Source organism: Vombatus ursinus, unplaced genomic scaffold (assembly GCF_900497805.2).
Source record: "Vombatus ursinus unplaced genomic scaffold, bare-nosed wombat genome assembly UNPS02014812.1, whole genome shotgun sequence".
NCBI classification, from domain to species: domain Eukaryota; kingdom Metazoa; phylum Chordata; class Mammalia; order Diprotodontia; family Vombatidae; genus Vombatus; species Vombatus ursinus.
The window spans coordinates 69,048,345-69,073,402 of NW_020954590.1; the positions used below are offsets into that span (position 1 = coordinate 69,048,345).

The 25,058-nt window shown below is 35.6% G+C and overlaps 1 protein-coding gene across 2 annotated transcripts; it reads left to right on the forward strand.

The window, feature by feature from the left end:
* Positions 1-2,221: 2,221 nt before the first annotated feature.
* Positions 2,222-13,253, forward strand: LOC114053741 (pancreatic progenitor cell differentiation and proliferation factor-like protein). 2 transcript variants are annotated; one of them, XM_027876883.1, is made up of 5 exons: positions 2,222-2,302; positions 9,070-9,176; positions 11,556-11,633; positions 11,736-11,835; positions 13,100-13,253. In XM_027876883.1, exons 2-5 carry the CDS (start codon positions 9,122-9,124, stop codon positions 13,110-13,112), a joined length of 246 nt encoding a protein of 81 aa, XP_027732684.1. In that variant the 5' UTR covers positions 2,222-2,302; positions 9,070-9,121; the 3' UTR covers positions 13,113-13,253. The 2 variants fall into 2 exon arrangements, with proteins under 2 accessions (XP_027732684.1, XP_027732685.1); XM_027876884.1 differs by lacking the exon at positions 2,222-2,302 and adding an exon at positions 8,680-8,749.
* Positions 13,254-25,058: the final 11,805 nt, after the last annotated feature.

Sequence of the window (25,058 nt, forward strand, 5' to 3'; positions counted from 1 at the left end):
AGAGCTGCTGGCAGGCATCAGAGTGGCATGAATGACTGATCTGATACAAACGTAATATAAACATGGACTTACTTAGCTGGTAAGGATACTTTTGCAAAAAGGCAAAATAAAGTTACATGATGATAGCTCTGCTGTTTTTTCTGGTAAGGGTCTGACTTCCCATTCTTCTCCATGCTTTTCGTAGAGCCAAAATCCATCATGATGATTGGTGTGGCTCATATGGGGAGAGGAAACCACTAAGTATGTCATGACCAAGAGCTCTTTATGCTGGACGTTTTTATATCTCTGTGGGACTTTGAGGTAATATGTGCCTTTGTGAAGCCTTCCATTGTGCTTGAAACAAATAATCTTTTGCCTACATGGCATGGCCTACTGGTCAGCATTCCCTAGGTCCCTAGGTCCCATTTGGCTAGAAATTCTCTCTGTTCCACATTGTAGGGACTTCCCCCTTGAAATTCTCTCTGCTCTGTAAGATCTACTTCATCTCTTGTAAGGTATATATGCCTGGCCTTAGCCTCCCATGCCTTCTTTTAAATATTTGACTATGATTGTCATATCTTGTATCCCTATCCAAAGTCTTCTCTTCTTCAGGCTAAACATCCTCAGTCCTTCAGTTGGTTCTCATAATACTTGGGTTCCAGTCCTCTCACCATACAGCCCCTCCTTTCTCCATTTTAATCTGCACACAGCTGCTAAATTGATGTTCCTAGAGCACATCTGTTTCCTCCTCAGGGAATGTCAATTTTCAGTATCGCTGTTAGGGTAATATGCAAAGTCTGGTTGGCATTAAGTCTTTCAGAAGCTGATTCCAACCTACCTTTCTAGGTTTATTATACATCATGCCACCTTAATAATGCTACGTTTCAGCTAAAGTGGCATGCTCTGCAATCATTCCTTGGCTCTGTGCCTTTGCAAGGCCAAGGTACTCCCTATTGCCCAGAATGCTCCCAATTCTCACCTCTTTCACTTGGAAAGCCTTCACAGCTCAGCTTGAGTGCCACTGCCCATAAGAGGCCTTTCTGAATTATCTCATTTGTCTCGGCTCCTGAAATTACTTTCTGTATATTCTGTAATCATTTATCTGTTTAGGTGTTGTTCATCTCTAATATATTGTAAGCTACTTGAGGTCAGAAATAATTTTGTCCCCAGTACCTGGGGACACAGTGCCTGAGATAGAGTAGTTATGCAATACATGCAGATTGAATTGTACTGAAAATCCTGGTCACCTTCTTTAGACTTCCAAGGTCTTTTGCATCTCTAAGATTCTTTTATATATGAATTCAAGCCTATCATTTTTCACATGCACACAAATCTGAGGTACATATTGTACAATTATTTTATTCTATTTAGCCTCTCAGCTTAAGGACAGATGCTGCGTAAAAATGATCTGATTCCTTTACATTAGACTCCAAATTCAGGGTTGGAAAAGACTTTAGAGGTCATTCCTACCTCCTAATTATATGAATGAACAAACAGATCCAGAGTAGTCAAGTGAAAGGCACAATAACAACACCAAATAATAATAATAATTACTAATAATAATATTCATTATTTTATAGTACTTACTATGTGTCAGGAATTGTGCTAAGTGCTTTACACAATTATCATCTCATTTAATTTTCACAGCAAAATTGTGAGGTAGGTGGTGTTATTATCCCCGTTTTACAGATGAGGAAACTGACAAAAAGAGAGGTTAAGTGATTTGCTCAGCGTCACACAGCTAGTAAGTGTCTAAGGTCACATTTGAATTCAGGTATTCCTGACTCTAGACTCTGCCCTCTATTCACTGCACCACTTAATTACCCTGCAGAATCAGGACTTGAATCTAAGTCATCTGGTTTCTGGTCCAACACTCTTTTAACTATAACATGTTCTGAATCATGGTTGGATTTTCTATCAACAAATTTTGCCATGCTATCTCTTTGTCTCTATATGGCAATTAAAAACAGAGACATTTAGCTCAATTCATATAAAGATCTTAAAATACAGTTGAATCTAGAACATAAGATTCTTTACTCAATCCAATGATCATGGTTATATTTCTGTGAAATATTCTTCATGCATAGACCCACAGGGAATCTTAACAGATTTGTAATTAAATCTTATATTATGCATCATGTATTCCATTTGGTGATGCTATGATTTATGATCTCCACGCCTTATTTAACATCTTGTCTGTTGCTCAAGGGTTCACATTTAGAATCCTTGAGCGATGAAGACAGTGAAAAAATCCCAAGTGAGATATAGAAACTACGCATCTCTGTCTTGGAAACCAACAAAGTAAAAGATCAGCTTGCTAGAGGTATTTAATTAATCTTACAGTACATAGTAAATGTGAATCCAAAGAAAAATGTGTTTTAATTACTGCTTAAATGCAGCCTGCATATTAATATGACAAGGATTTAGGTGCTTAGCTTCCCCAAGTAGTCAGAAATATGCTGCAGTTAGCACACTGCTAGTAACAGGGCACTCAGTCAATGTATGTTGGAAGTTCATAGTGGTCATGATTTGAGAAGGAGATAAAAAATGAAAGTGTCTGTGTGACTTTAGGTCAGTCACTTAGCTGTGCCTCAGTTGTCTCATCTGTAAAAGGAGGGGGTATATTCAATACCTTTAAAGTTCCCTTAGAGATCTAAATATTTAATTCTATAATAGTCCTGTAATAGAAAGGAAGTTTGGGGCTTGAATTATCTGGTTAATTGTTTGAAATTTCCATCCACTTCATTCTAGGAAAAGACGTACTTTCTCATTCATGGAATAGGGGTAAGAGTGCTGTTGTAAAGTAGTTTTGCTCAGTCAGACTAAGTGAATAATGAAAAAAATGTGCTTTCAGATTTTAACATAACATTAATTCCCTGTGTCTATCTCTAATTTGTTATTCCTTAGTAATCTTTAATTGATGATTTTATTTCCCCCAAAAGTTATTTCACAGAGAATTAAAAATATAAGTTAATTTTCCTGGTTCTTGGCAACAGCCTGTACAGATTTTGTGGAAGTAGCAGTGTTTTAATTTCTTCTCATGATATCCAGTAAATTTAGTTACACATTCCTGGGTAACGGTTCAAAGGTTCATCTGAGTTTTGGGCTACCTGATAAAAGTTAAAACTTACTTAGAAGGTGAGATGGGTTTGTTTTTTATGAGAACAAGAAAACAGATGGGACTCAGTTGCATAATTAATGTAAAGAAAAATGAAGCCACATCTTTATTATTACTCTTCATTCTTTGATTTTATTTAATTGTCAATTCTTTGTATACAGCGCAAATTTGACTTCTTCCAAGATTCGTGAACATCTCCATATGATAATGATATTAGATATCAGATGATGGCTGTTTCCAAACAGTTAAACAAAACTCTAAAATTTATGCTTTTATCTAAAGGGTTATTGAATCAATGCCTGTAATACTGAATTACTTTAAATATTGTTTGATATATATTTGATAATTGGATCAGAATAAACATATGTTACTGAAGTGTATAAACATTATTTTCATCTCAGCTTCATAGAATTTAAGCCCAACATTGACAATGACTATCTCCACGAGTAAAGGTAATAGATGGTTTCAGTCCTACCAGGACTTATTATTTGCCTAATATTAAGAGGCATTTTCCTTGGAGTTGAAGATACAAAGGCAAAATGAAAAACAATCCTTGCACTTAGGGTGCTTACATTCTACCTGGGATGTGTACCATGTAAATAGGTACATTTCTATATGATAACTGAAGAGAATAAGCCCCTATAGTCATTAATAAAAAAAAAATTATGGGTTTCAGTTTGGACAGTTTGAGATGCCTACAGTACTGAGTTAGAGATGTACAGCAGACAGTTGATAATACAGGCCTAGTACTCAGGAGAGAGATTCAGGCTAGATATATAGATCTGAGAGTTATACCACCACCACTACCCCCCCCCCCACACCTAGCATTTTAGGGCACTTTAACTTTGCAATGTGCTTTAAAATATTATCTCATTTGATCTTCACAATAGCTCTATGAGGCAGGTATTATCATCATTATTATCCCCACTTTGCAGTAGAGAAACCTGAGGTAGTCAGAGGTTAAGTGACTTGCCCTGGATTGGAGAGCTAAGAGATATCTAAGACTGGATGTGAATTCAAGTCTTACTGACTCCAGGCTCAGCTCTCTATCCACTGTGCTACCTAGCTGCTTGAAAGGAGGACATACTCCATATTAAACATTTTTAAGAGAGAGTTTTAAATTTTATGTCAATATGTTTACTTTACTTTATCCCCAGTAATTTACATACCACTAAAAATACAAAAGGATTTCAGATCATTGGAGCAGTACCAATTAAAAGGACCAAAAAAAGGTCTCCTGTAGGAGATGACATTTGAACTAATCTTGGAATGTAATTAGGCATTTCAAGATGTAGAAAACTGGAAGCAGAACATTCTGGAAATGGAGGAGAGCCTAGGCAGACACATAAAGGTGAGAGATACAATGACATGTATGGAGAAGAGTAAGTAGGAGTGTTTGATTGGAACACAGAACACATATTGGAATATAAAGTGAAGCAAACTTTGGCTACTATTGGAGTTTAGGAACCCAATATTACCATTTAAAAACATTTTTTTTTTACTTAGGCAATCAGGGTTAAGTGACCTAAGGGTCACACAACTAGTAAGTGTTAAGTGTCTGAGCCTGGATTTGAACTAAGGTCCTCCTGACTCCAAGGCTAGAGCTCTACTCACTGAACCACCTAGCTGACCCTTAAAAACAAATTTAAAAGAAAAACAAAGGTCCTGACCTTTCAAATATTCCTTTTCCCCATTATCATTATAAAATAACCAAAAGACAAATCCAAAACTGCCTCACTCCTCAATCTCTCACAGTCTTTGAAAAACTGTGGTTCAGTATCTAGTGAAGCAAAGGGCAAGTGTACCATTTTGAAGCATAGGATTCTGGGAAGTTCACAAACCTAGAGCTTGATGAATATAAATAAATGTCTATTTTTTGTAAATTCGTAAAAGTATAGAAAATTGTAAAATAAAGCATATCTTTATCCATTTGCTATCCAAGTACATTTGAAATAATATTAAATCAAAATTTTTGGAAGAAAATTCATTGAATATACAAGGTATATTCAGATATAGCATTTCTGATCCTCACTTGATAAGGGACATTTGTGACTTTAGGAGTGTTGAATGTTGTCATAAATTCAGTATCAATCACTTTTTATCTTCTTCCTTTCTCTTCATTCCTAATTTTTGTTATTTGGCTAAAACTCAGCCATCAGCTTTGCTTTTGTTGTCTCTGTTCTATATTTTAATTGTTGAGTTCCTAAACTTACAGATATTATGCTATTTGAAAAAAAATACTTCATAACTTCTCTATTGGAGAGGTAGTGTGACACAGTGGAGAGATAACTAGCTCAAAGCCAGCGAGACATGGGTTCAAGTCCTACTTCTGACACATAATGCCTGTGTAACTCTGGTTATGTCACTCAGGAAGACCTGAGTTCAAATCCAGCCTCTGACACTTACTGGCTATGTGATCCTGGACAAGTCACTTAACCTCTATTTGCCCCAGTTTCCTCATCTATAAAATTGAAATAATAATAGCATCTACCTCTTGGTGGTGTTATGAGGTTCAAATGAGATAATATTCAAAACACTTAGCATATTGCCTGGCACATATTAAATGCTATATAAATGTTAGCTATCATCATTAGCATCATCATCATTATTGTTACTATTAATTATTATTAGTATTTAACCTCTCAGTGTTGTAGGGAGTTCGTAAGTTGCAGAGAAGGTGCCAACCTGTATTCTTGGGGGAAATTTCCTTTCCTGGGAATTACCTCTATGAAGAAAATTTAGACACAGTCCCTATTGCTCCTTTTCTATTATATGCAGTAAGGAATTTTATAACTCTTGCTTGAAACTAGGTCTAGAACTCATAGGTTGAAGCCAGGAAGACACTGCTTCTCACATACTGTGCATTACACCAGTTGCCAATGAGAGTTTATGGTCATTGAGGGGATATGGAACTTGATGGTGTTTTTTCCAGCAGTCGCTTTCCATGCCCCACATAGCAGAGATCCAGTTTCTGCTTACCACCTCATTCCAATGTCAATGAAAATAGCAGCCGTTATATTATCCCACATTCCATAAAGGGATCATCTGTCTGGACGGTTACACTTTATTTTTAGCCAAATAGATGCTCCTACATTTGTCTTAGTGTTGTTTTCCCCACAAACAGGATAAAGTGGGGAAAAAAATTATAGAAACAAATTGAGGCCCAGAGGAAAGGGCTGGCTTACTCAAGGCCAGACAAGGGGAAGGAATAGAATTAAGATTAAATAATTAGGATCTCTGACTCCAAATCCAGTGCATTTTCCACTATCCCATGTTAACACGAATAATCATGATATTATATCTTTGCTTGCATTGCTTTTGTCTCAAGAGCTGATGCCAGTAATGATCTGAACAGGGTTTTAGTCCCTTCCCTTCCATTATCTTGGAACTTCAGGTGCCTATTCTGTAAAGTTGGATGACAATGTTTACACTATCTAATCCAGGGCTGTTGTAAAGAAAACACTTAGAAAAACTTAAAAGGTTCTACAAATAAAAGTTATTAAGTAGTGATGAAGTGTGGAGGAAAGAGCAGTGAATTCTGAGATAGAAGATCTGGGTTCATATCCTTGCTCTGACTTATTTTGGACAAATCACTCATTAACCTATGTGAACCTCAGTTTACTCATCCATGAAACAAAGCTGTTGAACTCAATTGTTTCTTCATGGTGTCCTACCTCTAACTCACAATCTGTGGAGAGCAGAAAGTATATTTTGTATTTTTTAAATAGTCTTCATTCCTGACTACTGTACCAAGCACATATGTTGTTGTTGTTGTTGAATTGTGTCTGACTCTTTGTAACCCATTTGGGGTTTTCTTGGCAAAGATACTATAGTGCTTTGCCATTTTCTTCTCCAGCTCATTTTACAGATGAGGAAACCAAGGCAAACAGGGTAAAGTGACTTGCCTAAGGTCACATAGCTAGTAAATGTCCAAGGCCAGATTTGAACTCAGGCTGCAATAGAGCTATGGACTGCTAGAAAACAGCTAGGCAGCATAATTGATATCGAGAATTCTTGAAGTCAGAAAGACCTGAATCTAAATGCTGTCTTGGACACTTCTTAACTATGGGACCCTGAGAAGCCACTTATCCTGTCTTAGCTATTTGTCAAAAGGGTATAATAATAGCACTTACCTATAAAGCTATTGTGTGGATCAAATTTATAATTTATGTAAAGTGTTTTGCAAATCTTAAAGCACGAGGGTATGATTAAACAATTGGCAAATAGAAAGCTTGTTGCATATGCCTTAGATTTCACTGGGGAACAGGCACAACATTTATGTTGTAATTAGTCATGGATGGAACAAGAAAGACTTTCACACTCTGCAGTATAAGATTCACCAAAATTATAAAATACTGGAGATGAACAGACACTAGGGAAAACCATTTAGGACAGCTGATAATTTTGCAGAGAGGAAAGTGTGATCAACTGATGATCACAGCATTTTGAGCTACATGGGAAGTTAGTGATCACCTAATCCAGGGGTGACTCACTTGTGACTCACAGGTCCCCAAGGGGTCTATGAATATATTTCAGAGGGTCCTTGAATTTGGTTTAGGATAAAAAATGCAGGCTTATTTTCACTAACCTTTAACAAGAATTGAGCATGTCCTTCAAATATTTGAAAGCATTATTTTGAGCTGTTCATATAATGTTCACCACACTGCAAGAGGGATTCATGACACCAAAAAAGGTAAAAGACTCCTAAACTGATCCAACACTCTTGTGTTTCAGTTGAGAAAAATGAGACCCAGGGAGTTGCAGTGAATCTTTGCAGATCACACAGTAGGATAGCCAGAATTTGAACTAAAAAATCCACTGTTCTTTCCAGTACAATGTGACTGCCTCCCAAGGTCACATACTTCGGGACTGGATCTCTCAATTCCCAGTCCCCTGCTTGTTCTACAAAATGATACAAGGGAGATATCACTTGACTGACAGTGTAATTTAGTCTACAGAATAGCAGGGCAATTAGTAAATGGGATTTACTGTAATTAAGAGAGATGCATGAATATTATTTTAATGATGATCTGAATACTGTTTGAATGTGATTTGCATATGCCTCCAATTACTATGCTGTCTTATCTATGTCAACTTTAAAAATGAAAGTTTCTTAATGATTGTTGTGAAGTCTGTTGTTCCTTAATTTTTGTCTTCTAAGTCTTTGCACTCACTCTCATTGATCATGGATTCCCTTCACCATAAATGTACTGTTAGTGAATGTGTGCATTTCTTCAGGGCTATTCTATCCATTGACCTTTCAGAAGGAGAATTCAAAAATAGCACTAGGAAATTTCCTTCATTGCCCAACCCGGCTTAAATTTTGCATGGCAACATATTTGCATGGTCTGCCGAGAGTGGAAGATAGAGAACAGGTGGAGAAGTTGTGGCCTATGCTTTTAGTTGGCTGATTGCCATCCTTCCTGCAAACACCCTGAGCTCAGGTTACTCCCAGCCAGGCCTCCCCAATATATTGAGAGCTGGAAGGTACGAGCCCACATACGGGGCAGGTGCAAAGCTGCCTAGGTCAGCACTCTTGTCTATGTGCTCTCCAAAGGGCAGACAGAGTTAACTCAGTTTTTTTTTTTTTAATCTTGAACATTTTGGAGACACTGCTGAGCAATTTGGGAACTGGAGAAAATACATAAATAGGTGAGAGACTACAATGGCATCTGGTTGGTGCTTTCTCTATTGTGTTTCTTTAAGTGTGATGAGTTATTAATTACAATTTGTTTAGGATCAGGCACCTTCCTTCTCACTCACCAGGAAATTCAACCTTAACTCATTCCATTTGATAGTTTGGTTTCACTTAAAATGGTTTGCTAAACACATTTTTGCATTGTTTTTGATTAAAACATCTCTTTTAGATATTTATTAATTTGTTTAAAAGAAAAGCCATAATATTTGCAAAATGTTTACATAAAGGATAAACAATAATAATTTATTTTCTGACTTTTATCTTTTTGCTACAGGTTTCTAGGTTGCTATTAATAGCTCTGTTCGTGCTGTGTTTCTTGTATAGCTATGGCTTCCGTATCCATAGCTGGCTGCCTGCTGACTCAAAATCAGTATTATCGAAGTAAGTTAATGTATCTCAACCATAGGGTTGTCATTTCTTTGGAGGCTGAGGTGGATGAGGAATATAAAGTATATAACACTGTATGCCACCATTCAGGGCAGAACACCAGTATATGTCTATGTCAAGAAAGAAAAATTAGCAAATCATGAGTTAGAATTCTTTTTTAAACAATGATTTTACATTTGTTGTTTTTTCTTAGTTGTCCTGCCTCAGTCAAGACATTTTTGTCAGTATTTTAATATGTAGATACTACATCTATTGAGGCAAATCACAGCTACCCTGTGACTCAGTTGAAGGTCTTTGAAAGTTGTTCTATCCAAAATATTCATCACTTTGTGGTCAATCTTGTAATGAGATTCTCTAAACTTATCTATACTCATCTTAAGTCAGAAGTCTTTCACCAGTTTCATACTCAAAGTCTTTCTGATTTAGAAACTTCTGGTGCTGACATCGCACTGGCATAAATTAGAGAACCCAAGGTCAATTCCATACAGTAATGAGGCATTAGGGAAAATTCGCTATGGCAGTGACTAGAAGAAAACAAATGTTTTTGGATTCCATAATATGTTTGCATACATGATGCATTTGTATACATTTTGAAAATTCATAATCTGGAAACAGACTTAGAAAATAAGTTCATAAACTGACATTTAGAATCAATATGTAGAAAGGTCCCACTTAATAAAGAGCCAAAGTATTATTCTTCATATTAGAAATTTCTACACAATTTTACATTGTGAATTTTCTTATTGTTCTTCTCTTCTACCCATAGGCTCTCGGTCTTTCTTTGTCTTTCTGTTTCTATCTCTCTGTCTCTTTCTGCCTCTTTACACACACACACACACACACACACACATACATACACATTTTGTCTATCTAGTTGTACTCAAGTTCACATCTGAATATATGTATGTGTGCATATACATATATACACATATACATATATATAGTGTATGCATTATTAAATATCTACATATGTTTAAAGTATGAGTGTACTCATACACATATTTTAAACATCTTTTAATAGACTCCATATAGTAGAACACTTGAGATTTGATTTTTACAGGGAAAACTACAAGAAGTCTGTGATTATGATACTTGATACAATGCCTGACACATTGTAGGCACTTAATATATTCTTACTGATCAATTAACCCCTTTGTAGTTGTTGGTAATCTAAACATTTGTAATATACATATATATACAAATATATAAAAATATGTTTGTAATACACATATTATAACAAAGATGTAATATATTTATAATACATAAATATAATGCATATATATTTTGTCATACATACATATATACATACATACAGTGTCATATAGAAGAAAGAGTGCTACCTGTGGAGACAAAAGATCTGAGTTCAAATCCTGCCTCTGGTATTTACTATCCATGTAGTAACCTCTCTCAGCATCAGTTTCCTCACTCTAAAATGAAGGGAGTTAGACTAGCTCTTGATCTAGGATCCAATATTAGAAACTTTAGGCAACTAGAGTAACTAGTTTGTAACACTACCTTGTGTATATTGTTTCTGAAAGTCTGAAGACTATGAATTCAGAGTATTTTCCTAGGTAACAACAACCCTGTTATTCTGAGTTTATCTACTCAGGGTCTCTAATATACCAAGTTCTAATCTTCTTTCCCACTGTGATGTTGTTATCTCTCTGAGGGTTATTTTTTGAAGTCACAGTTAATCTGAAATAAAGTATAAAGAAACCAAGTGATAACTTCAGTAAGTACAAGAAGCACATTCTCTCTTGTATGCTAAGGACATATTTAGTGATTGGCTTCTCATATCTTAGTTTCTGAGGCTGGGCTAGCAACAGAGGGTTTCTCAGGCACATTGACACCTTCTGTATTTACAAATGGCATGCAGCCCACAAACTCTTTGAGTATGAGACAGAAAAGTCTCTAGAAAATCATAGTAAAGAACGTGGTACGGTAGTTAGAGTATTGGGCCTGGAGTTCGAGAGACTGAGTTCAAATCTAGCCTTAGACACTTACTTGTTGTGTGACTTTGGGCAAGTCCATTAACCTTTGATTATCTCAGTTTACTAAATTCTAAAATGGTGTTGTTTTGAAGATCAAATGAGAGATAAGTAAAGTGCTTAATACAGTGCCTGGCACATAGCACTACATACATGCTCTTATTAATATCATTATTATTATTAATTATTCAGTATTGTGATGGGACTAAAATTCTGACTACAATATGAGTCTGACTAAAGACAACATTATTTGATAATTATGTACATACACATACAGATGGCATTTATATAACTTAAAGTTTCTAAATGTTTTTATATATACTATTATATTCCTCATTGTATATATAATTGTGGTATTGTTATTAATATTATTATCCCCCCACAGAATCCAGTATTTGTTCAGTAAATTCTTCCTCTGGCTCTGATCCTGTAAACTTCACAGACATGGAGAAAGCCCATCCAGGTAATCAATTTAATTCATGGTACTCATAGGTATTATTTTTCCCCATCTGGTTTGTCATTCCTGAACTTCAGTCACTAAGAATCATTATACTTACTTTTCTAGGTTTACCTGAAGAAGCTGAATCAAACTGGTGGTTCAAATCCTTTTTCCATTCAGATCCTGTCCCTCCAGATAAAGAAAGGAAAGATTTGTTTATTATTAGGTAAATATTGGACTCTTTTTTTTTTTGGTAATAATTCTGTTTCCCAATTCCCTCACTACCCAACAATAAGTATCTTTCTAAATAAAATGTAACGAAAGTTTTATTATTTGTCACGTTCCCAAACAGTCCCAGACATTGTGATTTTCCAAATTTTACCTTCCTTTACCTCTAGATAATCATTTCATCCTTCCCTTGCTTTAACTCCAAACACAAGCAAAGGTCACAGGCAGGACCATTTTTGGGGAAAGCCCTGAAAGGTTGTCTTCTAACAACCACTGCCACTACCACCCAATGGACTTTTTTAGAAATATTAGCTAATTTCATCACAATCTAACTGCTAAATCCTAAGCATAGGATAAGATTTAAAGTTATGAGGACCTTAGAAGTTATATAGTCCAGCCCTCTTATTTGCAGATGAGAAAATTCATCCTCAGAGGAGTTAAGGGACTTACCTAAGGTCATACAACTACTAAGTAACAGTGCTGGGATCTGAACTCAGGTCCTGTGTCTCTAACTTCAGTACTCTTTGCACTGTACCACCATTATGGGTACCAATTTTTAGGTTTGTGGTTTCTATAGACTTCTGCTTTACTAAAGTGTTATACGTCTTACTACAAGGAAAAAAGAAACTTAATTGTGTTCATTAAACTTTTTTTTTTTTTTTACTGAAGCTTACATCTTTAATGTAATCAAGCACAAATTATTCCATTGGACCAATGGCTAGTACCAAAATTTTTTATCTTTTTTTTTTGTCTCATTGATTCTGTGGTAATATAGTGAAGTCTGTGAATTGCTTCTCAGAATATTTTTTCCAATTAATAATTGAAGGGAATATTATATTTCACATAGAGATTAGTTAAAACAAAGACATTTTTTCTCTCATCCAAATTCATGGAGCCTATGGACATTATATTTAAAAAATATCTGGGTCTAAAGCATATAGAATGTTGGAATTAATCATGCCTTTGGAAGCACTGGCTATACCTAATGAAATGTGGGAAAAGATTAATTGCCTGGTAGTTTACTCTAGTGTCACACTGGATAATTTAGGTCAAAATTCCAAATCCTTTCTTTCCCCCACGAAACAAGTAAATTTCTTGACTCAGCTAGGTGATTTCTCAACCCACTACTTTACTTTGTCTCTCAATACAGACATCCCAAGGGCTAGTTATGCCTGTGCGTCTTGCAGCTGCCAATCTTTGTTCTGGAATCCACTGAATAGTCTTATAACATGCTCATCTCTCCTTTTTATTTTTTTTAACAGCATTAGTAGTTAATTCCAACAATCAAGCTGCCTCTGCCTGTTATAACACATTCGTATCCCTAAATATTAATGATATTCCAGATGACCATACTCCATGGCAGTGAGGCAATAACTATTTGAAACCTCAGTTGGGAGAAGAGATAACAACATTAGAAGGAACAATGATAATTCAAGTCATATTATTCTATGCTGAAGCTGTCTCTGCACATATCATCAGCAGCATAAAGAACAGTGATCCTACTTGAGAAGTGTACTTTTTGATACCTGTGCCTTTTCAAATGTATATATTATGTATGTATGTATATATACTTATATATAATAATTCATAAAAGTTGTTTTTTGATTATTTACCTGATTATTTCTTAGGTTGATTTTTTTTGTTATTATTAGATTGTATGTTAAGGAAAAGACTCCTCTCAATTTATCTCAATTTCAGACTGGTGTTAATGTTTAGATAAACTCAAATGCCCCCTCCCTACTATCAGACATCAAATGACTTTCTTGAATAATGCTCATTACATCCGTCTGGAAGACCTTTCAGAGAAGGTCAGAGAAAAGGTCAGATATTATGAGAACTTTACTCACACAGGAGAGATATCATCATATCCTTACGCATAAATTTTATACTTCAAAAACTATCTTCAAAAGTATATAAAAGTGTCCCCTTGTCTATTACCAAATTTGTCTAGTTGAGGTAAGTTGAGGCAGTCATTTCATTTTAGTCGCTGGATAGTGATATCCAAAGCGGTGATCTATCGTGACCAAATTCATAGGCTAAATCATTCATTTCTGCTTCCACAGAGAGAATGCCATTTGCCTATCACTAAGTGAGGGAGAAAATTGAGTCTATCATCCCATATGCAATGGCTGTTCCCCATGCTTTGAATGCTCTCTTTCCTAGTCTCTGCCTCTTGGAATCTGGTTTCCTTCAAGGCTTAACTTAAAGGGCCACCTTTTGCATGAGACCTTTCCTAGTTCCCTTGCTGCTGCTTAGTGCTTTCCCCTACAAGGTTAGCTTGTATCTGCGTTTCATGTGTGTGTGTGTGTGTGTGTGTGTGTGCGTGCGTGTGTGTGTGTTCTATATATACACACACACACACATATATATACATATACATATATATATATATGTGCACGTTGTTTTCCCCTGTAGAATATAGACTACATTAAAGGCAGAGACGTTAGCTTTTATCTGTATTGCTAGAGGCTAGTGCAGTGCCTGTCATATAGTAGGTATTTAATAAATGCTTGCTGGGTGATTGATTAATTTACGTTTTTGGCTGAGTTTTTTGTTTATTTGTTTGTTTTTGCCTGAGATCTATATAAATGAAAGAAATTTGTACTTTTGTCTTGAATCTTTTGGATAATTGCGAGGGATGTCTACTTCACCTTGCATGTATGGGTGCATTCTTAAAGACAGAGGCCCTATTTAGGCAGTCCTAACCTCGTTTTGTTTGTGTCTAAAATACAAATTACTGGTAATTGTGCCTTATGTTGTAGGACAGTAGAAAGGTTTTTCTTAGTAAAATTTTTTGCTTGTTTTTAGTATTGAAATTAATTTTGTGTGTAGTAATTTTAGAAAAAAAAATCTACAAATAAGCCAAATGAGCTTCTGTCTCACATATTTTTTTCTTTGCTATTTGGTATATATAGCAAGAGAAATGTTGTCAGAATACTTGCTGAGTTATTTGGTAAATATATAGAAATCATGTAGAGCCCACTCTTTACCTTTGGGTGCTAATTTTAGAAGTTGTTTCTTAAACATTCATTTCTCTTTCCTTTGTATAATGTTTTCAAATTCTTTCAGAATGAAAAAAAAATTATAATTGCAAATGCATGATACATCATACTGGTTTTATATGTTAAAATAATTGTGAAAGGTATAATTATTTATAATTAAAGTAATTTTCTGATTACATTTCTGTGTCTATTGTCATGATGATAAAATTTTAACCTTATCAAAATATGACCAATTAGAAAGTTCTTAGCATTATAGATCCCAAAGTATATCCTAAACTGGAAGAGATCATAGAAGTGATCAAGTTCAACTACTCATCTTTTACAGATAAGGAAACTGAGGCAGGAGAACAAATGATTTGTACTGGGTCACAGAGCAAGCAAGCAGAATTTGAAATTAGGTCTTCCTCATTCTAAGTTCAGTGCTCTATGCACTACACCATGCTGCCTCTTAATATTTTTTGGGGGGAGGGGGGAAGATATAACATTGATTGAAAGTGAAAAGAATTTCTTGAGTTAACTCAAGAAAGTGTCTATGTAGTTCAATTATTCATTCAACAACTATTTTTTGTAAGAACTTAATCCTCATAGGAGCTTATTTGTAGTGTAACAAAGATGGGGAATAGGCAATTCTATCCATTACAGAATGGATTTTACCCAGTGGAATGGGCTTGAAAAGAGGAATTAAAAAAAAAAGAATTTAGGTAGCTCTTAATTTAATTCAACAATATTTATAGAATATCTACTGTGTATACTGGATAAAATGTGAAAATCATGTTATCTGTTTGAGCTGGTGTCAGAGCTTGGAGAGATGCCCAAGGCTCCAGATACCCTTTCTAAGGAACAAGTGGAAAAGCTTTGGAAGCAGCAGGACTATAGGGGAAGATGGCTCATCAACATGCCTCAGATGTCCAATTTACTTCCCTAGAAACTTCACAGAAAGATTTTTTTGAGGGGTGAGATTGGGGCCTTTTCTTGGCTAAATTGGGATCTTATCTTTTTCCCTTTCAAGAGTTCATTCACTCATTTGTATTTTTTGGAATATTCTACTCTGTATGAATTCTCCAAATGTATTTCCTATACAGTTATGTAAATAGGTCTATTCACTATTTGCCATTTATGATGGTTTTTGTTGTAATTAGTTTTTGGTAGAAAGGAGTTATGCTAGAGAGTATAAGCTAAAGGCTAACCATCAAGTTAAATGACTTTTGTTCTGAACCTCTAAAAGTCATACCCCTGGAGGCAGGGAGTAAGATAGGTATAATTCTAGTCTAATACCCATCTTGAATATGAGTAAGAGAAAGATCAATTACCTATCTTTAGTCTTACTTCTACTATCAAGGGAGAAGTAATTTTCTCCCTTGGAGAGTTTGGGCCACATTTTAGAGGTATTTATCTTTTCATATAGCCTGCAAATTGCAGTTTTGTAAATAGCTGTGAGGGTAGATATCTTATGTGGTGATATGTGTCTCAAATTTCTTAGAATACTTGTAAATATTTGAAAATGTCAGCAAAATCATATTTAAAGTTTTATTACCATTCAAAGATGGATGTAATTAACTAGTATTTAGTTGATATGTTTGTCTGATATTAAAGATCCTAAACATCAAACAAGAGTTCTAAGACTTGAATTCAAATTTCTCATTTAGCAATCAAACAGCAAATGATGTGAACCTACACATTTTAAAAGTGGGGCTACCCCTTGGAGTCCTCCCTGTGTCTTGCTCCCCTTCTTTCTCCTTTTTTTTACTCCTATCTCTTAGCAGCAATGATTTCATATGGGTCAGTCCCCATTGCCCCTGTTATAATTTAGCTTAGGAAACTCCAGTCTAGAACCTCTTTCAGAGCTTGGACCCCAGTCATTGAAGCTCTTAAGCAGACTTATGTAGATACAGTATTATAGCAGGTTGGGACACCATCAAGTAGTTTTTTTTATGGATAGAATCTTATTTTGGGAAGATTAAGCTTTTTGGACACATTCTTTACTTGGCAGACAATAACCTTAATACCAGGAATAATTTTGTGGGTCCTTCAGTTGGTAATTCATTCTAATGCTTCAGAGAAGTATTTTCTCAATTTGAAAATCAAACCAGCTTGGAGGAGAGCAAAAGAGTACAAAGGGAGTTTCTGTCCAGCGTCAACTCTTCAATGATTGCCTTCTCAGTCTAAGTCACCCCCTAAAGATGATTCAAGGATTGGTGAGTTCCTGGCTGCAACCTCCATACTATGAGAAGGCCAGACTTGTTGCTTACTCTATGTGGCTCAACTGGCCCACTTTTTCACCAGTCTTCTGATCTCCTGGGGATTGTGTTAACCTGCTTGAATTTATCCCCCATGATTAGCATATTTTATCCCATTGTATCAAATGATATTCATTCCAGTCCTTTTTGAATTGCCAAATCTAGTTCCCCAGCCCTAATTGCCTGCTCCCTTGTTCCTATCCATTTCAACCTGACCTCTCCCTCCACAACATTCCACTCACAATCTTCCTACCCCTTCCACTGTGATCTCTGATTGCAGGCTTAACAGATAATGAACTTCCCTTCATCTTAAAACTTTCACTCCTTCCATCTTCTTGTACTCACTGAGACCAGGTATCCTCCTGATGGCACAGCTTCCCTGAAAAAGCAATAAATATATTTAAATAAACTTTGGGGAAAAAAATTCATGCTAAGCATTTTATATGTGACTTAAAAAAATGAATTGCATTTCTTGGTAAAAGGATAAAGGTTAAAAGATAAATATAGGCAATTCCATAATATCTTGAACTATCATTTTAGGTATATTTTAATAATATTATTGGGGGAGAGGAAGGAAATAAATATTTATGTAGCACCTATTATGTGCCAGGCATTTTGCTAAGTGCTTTATAAATCTTATCTCACTTGATCCTTACAACAACCCAGTTAGGTAAGCACTATTATTATCCCTATTTACGGTAGAGGAAACAGGAGCAAACAAAAGTTAAGTGACTTGTCCAGAGTCATACAGCTAATATTGAATTGAATGAGGCTGTTGAACTCAGGTCTTTCTGACTGAAGGTCTAGCATTCTGTATACTGGGCTGTCAACTGCTTCTAAGCAATTGTTTATAAACTTCTGCTTTACTATAAATGCTATTCCAGTTAGCCTTGCATTATTTCAGTGGCCAATGTATGCAAAAATTTGTACTTGCCAAATATTTTTTCAAAGTTGTGGGAATTCTATTTTTTATTCAGTGATAAAGATTTTAGGAAAAAGATTATCTATTCTCTAACTGGTTGGGCTGTCATTCATACACCCTGACTTGGTGTTCATGGTAGAGGGGTTGGAATAATCTTTTCTCTTCATTGCTACTTCCAGACTCTGCCTTTACCACAATCTCTCAGTAATCTCTCCTCCTTTGAGGTGTGTTCAATCCACATTTATCACTCAATTATGATTCTAGTAGTGCATATCTACTAATCTCCAGGATACTTGCTTTTCTTCCCCAATGACTGTACTATCTGGTTCCATCTTTTCTCCCTAACTGCTGTGTTTATAGTAGGAGACTTCTACTTACATATTGATGCTTTCTCAAACACACCCATTTACCAGTTTTATAACATACTTATTTTCATATGGTCCACTCCTCCATCCCACTTCACCTCACACAGAGATAGTCATACAGTTGATCTTGCCATCATATACTAGTTTTCCACTTCTATGTTCATGAATTCTGAAATTCCTTTATCTGATAATAATCTTTCATCATTCTACCTTTCCCTCTGCTTTATATCCCCTAATCCTGTTTTTCATCTTCACCATGACCTACAATCTGTTTGCTCCTAAATTTCTATTCAAGCCATCATCTTTGAACTGGTTATACTCTTTCTTCTCTTCCCCATTTTGACTGTTTGATCAACTAGTTCAACTCTATACCATTTTCTCTTGAATTCCCTTGCTCCCTTATCCTATTGTTGATCTTATCCATCCAAGCCTCAGCCTTGTGTTACTCCTATTAACCACTATCTTCACTCCTATTCACTTGCTAATGAATCTAGAGAAAATCATGAAACTGTGCTAATGTGGGTCCACTACAAAGTTTTGTTTCATAATCTTGGGCCACTACTATGGTAAAGTGATCTCTCTAATTGATTTATTATCCTATTTATCACAGTATCTTTTTTCTGGGGGGGAGGGGGGCTAGGCAATGGGGTTAAGTGACTTGCCTAGGGTCACACAGCTAGTAAGTGTTATGTGTCTGAGGCCAGATTTGAACTCAGGTCCTCCTGAATCCAGGACCAGTGCTTTTCCTACTATGTCACCTAGCTGCCCCTTTACTACAGTATCTTTACCAAACCTTTTCACTGTTCCTCATACTCTGCAAGGCTCCCTTTCCCATAATGCTTTCACTTGAGAATTTGCCCAATATCTCATTGAAAAAATGGAGATCATTTGACAAGAACTGCCTCTTTTCCCCTTTTCCTCATCTTCCATCACTCAAATGGCTCTTCAGACTATCTCCTCTGTCATCACTATCTACTCTGAAGAGAAAATCCTTTCTCATTGCCATGGCTAACCCATCTACATGCACAAGCAATCCAAATCCATCTTGCCTTTTCTGGATGATTTCCTCTACTATAATCTTTACTCCAACTAATATTCAATCTTTCCCTGCATACTGATTACTTCCCTCCTTATAAACATATCCATGTCTTTTCCCACCTCAAAAACCCTTCTATCCTCACTATCTATCATGGCATATGTTGCCTTCCTTTTGTGACTTTCTACAATATTTGCCAGTACTTCCTTTCCTATAACTTTTCTTAACTCTATCAGTATTTCTTCTGAACTCTTCATTCAACTGAGATAGATCTCTCTAAAGTCACCAATTGTTTCCTAATTAACAAACCTAATGGTCTTTCACCAAGTCTCATCCTTCTCAAAGTCTCTGTCATCTTTGACATTGTTGATCATTTCTTTTCTTCTTGATACTCTTCTCTTTAGTTTTCATGATATTGTTTCTCCTGGTTCTCCTCCATCAATCTGTGCCTGTTCGGTCTCTTTTGCTTGATCTTCATCCATGCCATGCTCACTGAACATTGGTTTTCTCTATGTATCTGTTCTGGCCTCTCTTCTCTTTCCATATTATTTCACCTCCCATGGATTCAGGGATAATCTCTATGCAGATGATTCTCAAATCTCCGTCTCATCCTAACATTTCTCCTGACCGCCAAGTTCATATCTCCAATTGTCTACTAGGCATCTTGAACTGGATGTGCTGTAAACATCTTAAATTTAACATGTCTAACACCTAACTGATTATCTTTCCCTCTAAACTCTCCTGTTTTCATAACTGCTTTATAATTGTTGAATGTATCATCATCCTCCTGAGTCATTCAGACTTGCAACTTGGATGTTATCCTTAACTGTTTGCTTTCTCTCACCTCCCATATCCAATTTTTAGCCAAATCTTGACTCTACCTTAGTTATGCATCTCTTGAATATGCCTTCTTCTCTCCTTTGCCACTGCCACCTCTATGATCCAGACATACCTCACCTCAAGCCTAGACTATTGGAATAGCATTCTGATTTGTCTCCTTACCTCCAGTCCATCCTATACTCATCTATCAAAATGATCTTCCTAAAGTACAGTTTGACTCCATCACTCCTTCTCTACCTCCCATCCTGATTCTATATACTCCAGTGCTTCCCTAGTACTTCTAGGGTCAAATAGAAAATCTTCTGTTTGTCCTTATAGTACGTATTAACCTGCCACCAATGTACCTTTCCAGTGTTCTTACACATTACATCCTTCCATGTACTCAACAATCTAGTGACATAGGTCTCCCTGCTATGTCTTGCACAAGAAGCTATATCTATCAGCTCCATGAATTTTCAGTGACCGTCCACCATGCCTGAAATGCTCTTTCTCTGCTTTGTTGCCTTTATGACTTCCTTCAAGTCTTATCTAACATCCCAACTTCTGAAAGAAGCCTTTCTCAATCTTCCTTAATGCTAGTGCCTTCCCTCTGAAATAATCTTCAATCTATCTTGTGCCTATCTTATTTGTGCATAGTTGTTTATAGATAGTTATCTCTCTCATCAGATTATGAGTTCCTGAAGAAGGACTTCTTTGTATCCTCTCTGATCTCAGCAGAATGACTAGCACATTTTAGGCACTTAATAATTGCTTGTTGATGGCATTATAAGCAGTGAAGCTTCAGGCCTACAAGAAGCCATTTGGTGCTGGCAATGTCAAATCTTAAATCTTCAGGAATGGCGTGAATTGATGCCCTGCACCATTTTACTGATATCCCACCCCCCAGTTCTATTGTGTTATTTGGAAAAAATTAAGAGATACTCATGGAAGATTAAGCAAGTAGCAGGTGTTCAAGGAAGACTGGTTGATTGTAGAAATCATATTCTTATTATCTACCTGAAAATGGAGGTACCTATGAAAGAAGTTGAATACTTCTAAATTTGAGAGGGGAAAAACGAAGTAATTTGAAAGGTGTCCTGTTGTAGTGCAGTGGTGTCAAACTCAAATTGCAAGTGGGCCACTAAACCATACCCAGGGATCCCTGGGGCCACATAGAAAACCATACATATTAACAATATCTATGTTCTACTATATCTTTACTTGTTTTATTAATATTTCCCAATCACATTTTAACCTGGTCCAGGCCTATTAAGGAATGTTATCAATTGAAATTTGTCTTGAAGGCCACCTGTTTGACATTCTGGTGTGGAGAGAGACCATTGGCTTCAGGGCTAGGGAAACCTAGATTTTAGGCCTGCCTTTGACACTTATTGGTTGTGTGATAGGCTTCATCTCTGAATGTCAAAGGCCACTCAATATGGCTATCAGTTGCATAGAAGGTAGCAATCTGCATTGCTGGAAGGAATTAGATCTTTCTAAAGTTCCCTATTCCAGTGATGTCACAGGTCTAGTCCCCATTCCTTGAGAGGTAAAAGGAGAGTTGGGTGTGATTTCACAGAAACATTTAGTAGATGACACGGTGCAAACACTTGAGAATTGCTATTGTAGAAGGCTGAACTTTTTTAAGTGAAAACTTTTATATTTTACTTATTCCAATTATATGTAAAAGCATGCTTTTGCATTTAAAAAAATTTTGAGTTCCAAAATGTCTTCTTCCTTCCCTCCCAATTTGATAAAATTATGCATGTCATGCAAAACATTTCTATATTAGCCATGTTGCAAAAGAAAACATAGACAAAAACCAAGAAAAATTAAGGAAGGAAGTGTATATAGATATAGATGTAGATATACATACATACATACATATATATGTATGTTTCTATCTTCATTCAAATTCCATAATTTTTTTTTTCTAGATATGGATTGCATTTTTCATCATAAGTATTTCAGAATTGTCTTGGATCATTGTATTGCTGGGAATAGCTAAATCTTTCACAGCTGATCATCATTACAATATTGCTGGTTCTGTGTACAATGTTCTCCTAGCTCTGCTCATTTCATTTTGCATCAGTTCATATAAGTCTTCCCAGGTTTTTCTGAAACCATCCTGCTCATCCAGTCTTATAGCACAATAGTATTCCATCACAATAATATACCATAACTTGTTCAGCCATTACCAAATTGATGGGCATCCCCTCATTTTCTAATTTTTTTGTTTGCCAATTTTTGTACATATAGATATTGTTGCTTTTTTTTTTTAAATCTCTTTGGGATTCCTACCTAGTAGTGATATTTCTGACTCAAAGGATATGCACAGTTTTGTAAGAAAGATGAACTTGTTAGTATGATTCTTCTTTTTTTTAATCTATACCCAAATCTTTCACCAACATTGTTAATGTTATTCATTCTCCAGACATATGCTTCTTTTACACATGTTTTGAATCTTATGAAATCTTTCAGTATTGTCAATTGTGTCTTGTGGCAGACTGTACCCAAGGACACATATTCACACAGATTCTTCTTTGAAATTCATAGCATAAAATTTATAATGCATGCAGCATTAAACTGTATACTGATTACATTGGGGAAATTTTAGCTCACAGGCAAGCGTGCAAATCAGTGTTCATAAAAATGAGAATCAAAGAAATCTAGTAATAGCTTTGCATAAGGTTTTAGTTTTAATAACTTCTAACAATACCTTCCCAAGACCACACTGAAATAGACCTATGCACAAATAATTTAAGATGGATGGGAATGTGAATCAGAGAAGGTAATCTTATAATCCCAAAGTTAAAAAGTAGCTGAGAAATCATTTAGTTCAAGTCTCTGGACAAGTATCCCCTCTACATATATCTGATAGACAAGTGGCTATCCAGCCTTGGCTTAAAAATCTCCAGCCTGCATTTTGGTTCGCTCAAATGAAAAAGAAGTTTTTGTTTTGTTTTGTCTTAAACCAAACCAAAATTTGTCTCTTTTGAATTTTTTACCCTTTGTGTTTAGTTTTGCTGTCTTGGGTAAGGCAGAATAGCTGCTATTTTTTCCACGTGATAACTTTTCAAATAATTGCAAACAGAAAATATTTTGCCCTTAATTCTATATGTTGCAATGAAGAGTGATGCAGAGCTGGAGTCAAGAAGACATTTTACTATTTGAACCTTTTCAGTCTTAATTTAGCTAGCATTTATATAGTACTTTAAAGTTCACATAGTGCTTTATAAATATTTTCTCATTGTATCCACATAACAAACCCAGGTCTTAAATGCTTTTATTATCCCCATTTACAGATGGGGAACCTAAGAAAGACAAAAGTTAAATGATTTGCCAAGGACCATATAGGTAGTAAGCATCTGAGGTTAGATTTGAACCCAGGTCTTTCTAATTCCAGGTCCAATGATCTATACATTGTGTCATCTAGCTGCCTAGGGATGATAAAGGCACCCCTCTCATAGGGTTGTTTTGAGGATCAAATAAAATTTTATATATATATTGTTTTGAAAAAATAAATTATTTTAAATCATGTATTTATGTTTATATAAACATACATTCATTCATTTAATATTTTATGCATGCACACCTATTTGTATACATCTTTATGCATATATGTGTATACACACACACATATGTATCTCTGTGTGTGTTTTGTATATCTTAAAGTGCCACATAAATCCTCAATATGAGGCTGTCACGTCATAATGGCCTCAGATAAAGATAGCTGTTATCTAGGAGAATATACTGTGTATGTTTTTATAATTGCCCTAGTGATGACATACTTTTAAAGACCTTAAGAGGCAACTGTTACATCATATTTGCTGGCTAATCAAGTGCAGGTGCTTTTCTTGATAATGATCTTGGTTGAAACTACTATTATATTGGGGATTGGGGCAGTCTGACTTCTTGCAAAAGTTACAAAGGAGGGGAAAATTTCTGAAATTTTAGTATATGGACTATGAGCTTCCAAGGGGCTATACTTTAAACAAAGTAAATAATCCATCACTTACTTTCACTTTCAATATGGAAAAGAATTCTGCTCAACAGCAGTATCTTAAACATTGAGGTAGGTAACTAACATCAATCAAATAAATTACTGGCCATCCAAGACAGGGACCTATGACAGCTCTCCATAAGAATGACAGTATAAAGGTAATCTTGAATAGAAATAAAGCAATTTGATAATTATTTCCTTTATTTCAGAATTAAACACTGATTGATTCAGCAAACTCCTTATTTTTCAAATTTTGTTTTTTGTATTGTCTTAAAAGAATGCAATGTATCATTCTTATTTCACGTTGAATGATTTAAGTAGAAAAGGAAAGAGAGATGAACCCTGAGAATAAGCTGATTATTGCTTCAAATTTTTTCCCCTTTTTTTCACTCTGGATTGATTTTTCTTGGCCATTTATTTCTTGCCACTATTCCTGCTTAATATTCTTGACAGGGAGTTGGTCATTTTCTTTCTATTGTGCTGAAAGCTTCCTTTGTATGTTCATCACATTTGGCTGCTGTTCGTTTCCACCCCTGAGGTTGAAAGTAAATTTAAGAAAGATTGGTCATGAATGTCAATTCTCAAAGACTGCTAATTCTGAGCTCCCAGGGAGGAAAAACCTTACATTGAGAACAAAATGGACTGTATTAATTGTGGAGAGTTAAGAATGGCACAAGAACTCCAGGCTTGGTAGCAATTCAGTAAGGGTGATGCTTTTAAACTCATGGTATTATGTAACTAAAAGGTGAATTCATTGTGCATATCTTTATCACACACAACTGTAGGATCTGCAAAAATTGTTTCTTTGCTAGATTAATCATTCTGTGGAAGATTCCT

Excerpts from the sequence above, each read along its gene's own strand:
- LOC114053741 (XM_027876883.1), top strand. The coding sequence starts at position 9,122 with ATGGCTTCCGTATCCATAGCTGGCTGCCTGCTGACTCAAAATCAGTAT. Across the intron at positions 9,177-11,555 it reads TCAAAATCAGTATTATCGAA|AATCCAGTATTTGTTCAGTA; the intron begins GTAAGTTAATGT and ends ATCCCCCCACAG. Across the intron at positions 11,634-11,735 it reads CATGGAGAAAGCCCATCCAG|GTTTACCTGAAGAAGCTGAA; the intron begins GTAATCAATTTA and ends TTACTTTTCTAG.